The 8,399-nt window shown below is 37.8% G+C and overlaps 1 protein-coding gene across 2 annotated transcripts in view; it reads right to left on the bottom strand.

Annotated features, from left to right (window-relative positions):
• Positions 1-3,119: 3,119 nt before the first annotated feature.
• Positions 3,120-8,399, bottom strand: part of PARVA (parvin alpha) — a 66,509-nt gene continuing 61,229 nt past the window's right edge. For both annotated transcript variants that reach the window (XM_017825024.1, XM_017825025.1), the window contains exon 13: positions 3,120-8,091. In XM_017825024.1, the coding sequence (XP_017680513.1) occupies positions 8,015-8,091 (77 nt within the window). In that variant the 3' untranslated portion in view covers positions 3,120-8,014. The remainder of the gene's footprint in view (positions 8,092-8,399) is intronic.

The following is an 8,399-nucleotide window of genomic DNA, read 5'->3' as shown; positions in this document are numbered from 1 at the left end:
TTACCACAGGAAGTGTGAAAATCTTTAAAGCCAACAGCCTTTGTAACTCCCCTGGTCCCTTTGCCCTGGGGGACTGGCACCCACACCAGCCTCATTGGTAACCATTTAGCTCCTTGTTTTACACCACAACTTAAAGTCACAGATAGGGTACAGAAAGGGGAACTTGGTTCCTAGTCCATACTATTGTTCCCAATCCATAACTATCATGAAGTTCCGTGCAAAGGAACTGAAGGACCGTGAGGAAGACAAGACTGTATCATAGCATGCATTCATGGAAGCACTCGTGCAACAAAACCTGTAGGCATGGGTATAAACCAAACAGCAATAATAAGCACACCTCAGCTACATCTGCCTAAAACTTAGTGCAAGGTTGAAAGCAGACACCAGAATTCTGCTGCTCTGCAGTTGATTTAGCTGTCTGATCTCCAAGGGCCTCACAAGAGAAGATATAAACCATCCCTCTTTTGCAATGCTTCATACAGGTGAAACTCAATGAATGCCACAGAGGACAAGAACTGCAGGGATTTTGTGAGCTATTTTGCAAAGGGAGCTATTTTGTAAGGGATCCTTTGAGGAAAGCAGGCCTTAAAAGTAATGATTTTGTAGGTGTAATTATATAGGATTGTGCTGGGATGTGAAGACAATACAACACAGGCCTCAGTGTAAATGTGACTGAGGCTTCCCATGGTGATACGAATATTTATCCATGTCTAGGTAAAACAGATTTAAAGAAACCACAAGGACTTTCCTCACATATTTAAAGCTAAATCAGTGTTTTGCTGGATTGAGGCTACAGTCCTCAGCATTTGCTACCTTCAGACTGCCCCGGGGGGTTGCCCCCTCACCTAAGTATTGCCACCCAACAACAACAAAAAACCCAGCCAAATAAAATATGAAATTCTGGTCACGACAATGTCCCTTCAGCCCCTCTGCATGTAACTTAATAGCCCTCATCTGTTCATCTAATATAACAGTTATAAATTTGGCATGTGATCCAATGGACTAATCACTCAGAGACATGACTACAGTCAGCACCATTCATTCCTCCCAGCATCAAAAGCCCTGAGAAGTGGAAGGTGCTGATTAGTCACAGCCGAAGACTGTAGAGCCTCAACATGCTAGTTTAGTATTAATTTTCACCTAACTGGAACAGTGCAAACATCCAGGAGAAGGAGGAACAGTTAAAACATGTTTTCATGCTTATTCCCAATAAAATTAAACTGAGCCAAGTAGAGAACAGCCTGTGCAGCTGCCACATCACAGAGATGTCAGAAGATGCTCTTCCTGTCTTCCCTCCCCAGCCCACGTGAGGAATATGGCCCCAGGCAGATTTTCTGCTCTTTGCACAGAATGCAGGCACCAAGGTTGCACCACCTCTCCCTGAAGCCATCTAAATTTCACCCTCGATTTTCAGTTGTAAAGTCCCTCGCATGTTATGCCTGCACATGTTCAAGGCTGACCCAGTCTCAACAGGACTGAGTAGTTCTAGCTGTAATCTGGCTGGGATCCAAAAATGAGATGTGGCACTCAATCCAGTACTTGTGCTCAGAGAGGTCCCAACAAACCCCAGCTGGCTTTACAAACAAAATGCAGTGGTGTCTGTAATTTTCCTAAAACACAGCTTGTAGACGATGTGGTGCTCACCTTCCCACATGAGCTCACCTAATGGCTGGAGAACAGGTAGGAAGCAGGGGAGGAAACTATTATCTGCTCTGCCTGAGGAAATGTAAACCTAACTCAGGCTGCAGGCTGTGTGGGGTAGGAATACCTTCTCTTGGGGCAGTTTTGAGTCCTGGGAGAGAGGAGTGAAAGTGACCCAAGTTCAGCAGGAACTTTGCATTGTAACAGAGGTGATGTTACTCCGTTTCCTCTTCAAAATGTGTTTTGGAATTTTGATTGACTAAAATATAGAAGCTGGTCTTACAGGAGGCCTAGAAGACAGGTTCTTCCCCCAAATCCCCTTCTACCTTTTCAACAGCTTAATCACCAGCTATGCTCCCTCTTCTGCTCTATTTTTCTCTCAGTTAATGTGGAATTACTTTATACACAGAGTTACAACTTCAGCACAGGTGGCAACAGTGCCCCTCCAACAACACTAAAAAAAGCATATCACCTTAAATTCATACTGCAGGTTTCTAAAAAGGCAGAGAAGTCACTCCCACAGGTGCAGAAGGGCATTAAACCCAAATCTTTTACTTTCTGTGTGAATAGCGATGAAAAAATTGAGGAAGCCAGACCATGACCTTTTTGTTGTACTGCAATGTTTGAAGAAGAGCAAGTCTACTTGCTCTTCAGGACAAAATCCATAAAATTCAGGACAAAAGCTGTAAGGGCATATGGTGGGGGTTATGAATGTGGATCCTAAGGAGACAGAGGTACTTCTTTCCAGCCCTGAGTAATAGACTGGGATTGAAGACTGTCATTAAAACTCACCCTGTCTTTAGTGTTCCCTGTTGATTAGGCAGCTCTGCTTGGTGGTTTCAGCTTTACAAGTAGACCTAAAGATCAAACACCTGCTTCTGGATTCATTCCAGTAATTCAGGGGCTAAAAATGTCGATCTGTAGCACTTCAGATGCCTAAATTTTGGACTGGTTCCAGGTTCTGCATTGAAGCTCCTGCATTAAAGGGTCAAAACAAAAATAAGTTTATAAAGAAACAGATCTCAAAATCTTCCTAAATGCAGTTATTTTCTGAAATGGGCAGTTTAATTTCAATAATTTTAACGTTTCACTAACGTTTTGTTAGATTTCAAATTAACAACATTACTCCGCAGAAAATTGCATTATGCCCAGCTGCAGTATCACCACTGAAGTTTTCGGCACAGTAACGTTAAAGCAAAGGTATACTTTGCTATTTTGAGTCAAAGACAGCATTTTCCTGACCTGCTGCTGTTAATCATTTCAAGCGTATGTTTACATGACTGTTTTTGCCAACCCACTTCCAGCTGTCACCAGCCCCCACAGAACATAATAATAAACACCTTGTACACCCATAAAGAGCTAACTGGAAATGGGTTAAATACACAGAGAGGTCTGGAAGCTCTGAGAACATAAACCATACAACTTCCCTAATTTTTTGTTGAACATCTCATTCTTTGACCCAACGACAACATGCAGTGTTGATTTTCAGGTGCGAATTTTATTGTGGATCATAACAAAGGTTTCAGAAAAAGCACAGGGAAAAAGTCATCAAAAGAGTGTGTCTTTTACTTACAGAGTATATATATTCTGTGAAAGCCACTAACTCTGCAGTTGAAAGCAAGGCAGCTTAATTTAAACTAATAATTATTTTTCAGATACATGTTAAGCAATTTTTGCAAATATTCTTTTTTCTCAATTAGTTTGATATTGAAGTTGAGAACCAAATATTTCAAGGACTTGTTGCAGAGCACATAGTATTAAATTGTTAGACAAAAAAGAAAATCTCACTACTGAAGAAAAAAAATCCCACAAAATATTGTCAAAATACACAAAATTAGCCCTTGTAAATGTTAAATGACTCAAAACCTCTTTGGAAAATCTGTGGATGCTGAGGTACACCTAATTTTAGAATTTTGATGATGCAATCTCAATTTTTCATGTGATAAATCAAAATAAAATATCCTAATTCAAACTAATAATAACTTTTTACAAAGGATTTCTTTAGTCTTTCACCATACTTTGACTATAAAGACAAAACCCATACTAATTCTTAAAGTAAAACGACAAAAATCTATTAGGTAACAGTGTAAATAATCTTGCAAGAGGTCTTCAAGGCACTGTTTCCTCTTTGGGTGCTTGGCCATTTATGAAGGTTGTTTCGATAGGAAGACAAGAATAACAAAAACTAGACCTAAAGCTGGTATCTAGTATATTAAATATCATATATATCTTTCTCTAATGAAATAAAACCCATTACTTCTAAAAGCCATTCTGCTTTACAACACTGCTGCTTGCAGTAAGGTGTCTGCTAAATTGATCTGAAACATGAATTTAAAAACGCCCTGGCAGAAAAGAAGTAAGAACAAAAGTCATCCAAGTAGCGTTTACCTCAATCAACACAGTCTGCCTGAATGTAAACCATTTCCAAGTACTGTTACCCTCTGTAAAACAGAGGCTCTGTTGGTTTAATGCCACTGGTTTACACGGGATACACCAGTCAGCAACTTGGTCCACAGTTAATTGAAGCAGATAAGGACCTTTCCCAGCTCTTGCTGGTCCACTTGAATTCCTGAGCTATGTAGCTGCAAGGGCTGCTACCCCCTGTAACAGGAAGATACCTACTGATTAAGAAATGCAAAGAACTAGATATTCTGCAGTCAGCTCATTTAATGAGAAACTCGGTTTGTCTGTACTCTATCAGAAATACAGAGCAATCCAATTCTGGACTTTATGAGTGTGTCTTAGGTAAAATTATGCAAAAGTTCCTTCAATACCTTTTTTATAGGGCCTGTTCTTTATGGAAACTCAATGTCAGTCAGCTGGGAGAGAAACCTGAAAGGCGCTGACTTCAACATATTAGGATTTTAGGTAATTATCTTGACAACATCTTATGGACACACTATGAAAAACCTGTAGCTCCTCTTCGAAAGAAAAGCAAGTTTTGTGTGGTTGGAAGAGCATGTCAGGATCCAACAATGGGAAAAGATGCTATGTCTAACCACAAAACAAAACTGGATACCATATTGCTGGATGCAATGGACAAATTAGAAGTCAGAGAAGCACAGAAAGCTGTTCTTATGGCAGTTTCGTGCTGCCCCAGCAGCAGAAATGTTTACTGTTTGTTACTCAAGGCAGTCTTATAGTCTGCCAGGTTTTGGTGGACTCAGCTTCCTGTGGGCCTTCGTGTGATAGAGCACAACAGACAAGCACATTGGTCTGGTGGATGAGATCCAAATACCACCACGAGATCTTCAGGCAGTGGCTTGGATTCACACTGCCTGGCTTTAGAAATCCAGTCGAGGTGCTGAGATGGCAGCCTTGAGAACAGGGGCTCTCTCTGGGACCAGCAGAGGAACTGGTCTCTCCAGATGGCTGCTCATGTCTTACATGAGCTAAATCAATTGACTTGGGTCCATTTAATCACTTAAAGTAATTATAAATAAACCTGGGATCGACCTAAAATTTAAACAACTTCTATCTTAATACAAACAGTGAGGAAAATTCTGCATCCCGCAGTGTATCAGTACACACTGCTGTGTATCAAGAATAAAAGCAATGAAGGCGTTGGCAGAATTCGGCCCAGCTAACTCAACACTTCCCTTCCCTGGAGGAAGGGGCTGACCCACACCAATGGCTGAAGAGCAAACTGTCTACAGTAGTATTCTATATCTCTAAAATATTCTGTATCAAAGCAATAAATATTAGATATAATCTGTATATTAGATTTCATATTTATCTGATAGCTATTTAAATCTACACTGTCAAAAATATAAGCAGTGACCCACTCCTACATGGCAGCATATGCTATTTGTGTGAATGTGTTAAAACTATCACATGGATCTATATTTACATAAGACACTCTCGATTATATAGTGGATTTTAATTTACATAAATTGTTACCATAGGATAGGTAATTGTGTAAAGGTTGGATGTTGTTTAAATGTTTCTCTGGTTCTGCATAATTGCATTTCAGCATGAGGATTTCATCACTCCGTCTCAGTATTATGTTTTTAAGGATGGAAAATGGAGTCTGATAAGCTTCAAAATCTCCAAAAATGTTATACCAATATAGCACAAGAAATACTTATTTTCAAGTCCAGGCAAAAAAACGAGTTTCACTGTTCACCTTACATATATAAATCCCTTCTTTAAAGAAAGTGCGCTCCTGAAATCAAAGGCAATCAAAATGGTTTGTCACTGTTGATATGTAAAACTGTTTTAGCTGAGCATGATCTGCAGAAAAACATACGTTTTTTAATTAACTATTACAATTACTAAAATCTAGGTGTGCAAATAAAAAACTTACATGTTAAACATTAAAATAAACTGAAATGGCTGCTGGTATGTACATGAGAAGTTCTGTCTCAGTTTGCTCGGAAAATGTTTGGTTAATTCTTAATTTTTAGCTTCTCAGATATTAAAGCTGTAATGAAAACACGTTCATTTTCACTGAGGTCAAAATGTCCAGTTATTTCTCTCTGTAAAAGGCAAATAATTGTTATTTTCTGTACCTCTAGTTTCAGAAACTCAGTTAGAAATACAGAGGCAAGAAAATATTCTAATAAAGATATTTAGAATGCTTATAACAATCAGATAACAATTTCTGAATTCATAGAACCTCCAGGCATTGTCCTTTAAACTGAACACTGACTGACTTTCCCTTGAAAAAGTTGATATTTACTTCTCAGAAGAATAATTTTGTAGCCCTGCAACAGAAGCTCATATCACCTTATTACGAAACATTAGTTGGTGTTTATCAAAGACAGAAAGCAATTGCTTGAGTTCCCTTTTTGCTAATATTCTACTGGAAAGCTCTACATAAAAGAAAAAAAAAAAGCCCTGGAAAATTGAAAAATATGTCATGCTTTACATAATAAGTAACATATAACTGTTAATGACTGTTCTTGCCAGCACTGCCTTTCTTCAGAGGAACTGACTCAGGAGTCAACAGATCACTTTTCCTTTTACCGAAACAAGTTCTGCCAGACCTGGATGACTATTAACAAGTCTCCTTCCTGCACTAAGCAGCCCAAAGATTTCTGAACAGTTGTCTAGGAACTTCAGCTTAAGGATTTTTTTTTCCTTACTGTGTAACCCAGGATTCCAAGAACCTGTGGTTGCAATGGAACACTTCGTTTAGAAAGTGATTCAGGCAGCCTCCGTCGGCTTCTTTACAGAAAAATAACTGGTGCCTGGTATCAGTCAAAGGGAAAAATCAACTCCCATTTCTCCTTTGTGTCTTTGTTAAAGCTAAAAACAAACAGAAAACATCTTATACTTGATGATTATTAGACAAAAGAAACCTTTATAGGCATGTAAAATCACCAAAGAACTTTACAGTGTAACGGAATCTTTGCAGGTGGGAGTAATTTTGACCAAAAAGCAGTGCTTTTGTATCTGAAACACTATGGGAATATTTCTAGAAAATTAATCTTTTTTTTTTTGTATGTGTGTGCTGGACATTATGCAGCAAAATACATTCATCATAAAATCAACCAAAGGACAATTCTAAATCCTATTTAGCAATAAATCTAAACCTGATAATCCTGTGATTAAACTACCAAAACAAAACCAAGACATTCTTCTACTTTCTAATATTATGTAATAATACAAATATTATAGAAAAACTGTATTATACAGGTGTGTCTTCCTGAAATGTGTTCTTTGCAAAAAAGATCTCTGCCTTGAACAAAACCAAGTGACAAGTTGCAAAGTGTGCTGCTGTGGAATGCTCAATAACACAGATTTAAAGCAGAGTATCACATTATAATAAGTCTGAAGGAATGACTAGCCACTTCAGTTTGTACCCATAAAATTAAAACCTAATAATAGCACTGGAAATATATATTAATCAGGTAAAGTCTCTTCTTTTTAGCCATCATGTGAAGAAGTGTATTTAACTGTTTCCCTCAATTCCATTCTAATTTCTCACAATTAGAATGGAACTGTCTTATCACGGATAGAAAATATTCTTCCCCTTCCCAGATTCAAAAAAGGTATATGTAAAAAATATTAAAGTAGGCAGTACAGAATCTTCCTATGATTGGTTTCAAAGGCTGATTTGAATCAAAGTTACCAAATCGGTTTGTTTCATTCTTGTTTGACCTACTAAAAACAGCTTGAAGACAATTATTATTGAGACATGAATGCTCCCAGAATATACTCAAATATTTTCATCCAACCCTTTTTTCTTTTTAAGTTATATAGTTTTAAATCTACTATGAAAATAGTAGTGCAAGAATAATCAATTAAAAGTTCTTCAGATAAATGGTTTAGTTCCTTTCAGGATAAAGATGCAGAGGAATATGGATGAAAGATATGCTAATTACAATGCTTTCTTTGTTAACACTCCTTTACAACCCAAATCAGTTCTTCACTCCACGTTCCTGTATTTGGTAAACAAATTGTACAGTACTCTCAGTGTAGACTTCAAGTCACAATTTACAATATCTAGAAAAAAGACAAGGAAAAAAAAATTAGTAACTTCATTAGCTCAAAATATTTTTCAGAAAAAAAAGCGCCTATTCTCTACTCCCATCCCATCCCTTCTTTGGATCAATATCCAGATCACACAGATAGTAAGAAAGAGCAGAAATATCAATAAAGCACAATTTTCAAACTGGCAACTCCAAAATTGGTGTTTTAACCACTTTTAGTTAGGGATACAAATAGCTAATGCTACTGATGTTGAAATGCAACCAAGGTTTAGATACCCCCGAGACAAAGTGTGTCCAGGATTACACATATTTATATGACTT

The sequence above is a fragment of the Lepidothrix coronata genome, unplaced genomic scaffold, assembly GCF_001604755.1.
Source record: "Lepidothrix coronata isolate B3197 unplaced genomic scaffold, Lepidothrix_coronata-1.0 Scaffold115, whole genome shotgun sequence".
In the NCBI taxonomy this organism is placed as follows: Eukaryota; Metazoa; Chordata; class Aves; order Passeriformes; family Pipridae; genus Lepidothrix; species Lepidothrix coronata.
This window is presented reverse-complemented; position numbering and strand designations above follow the sequence as displayed.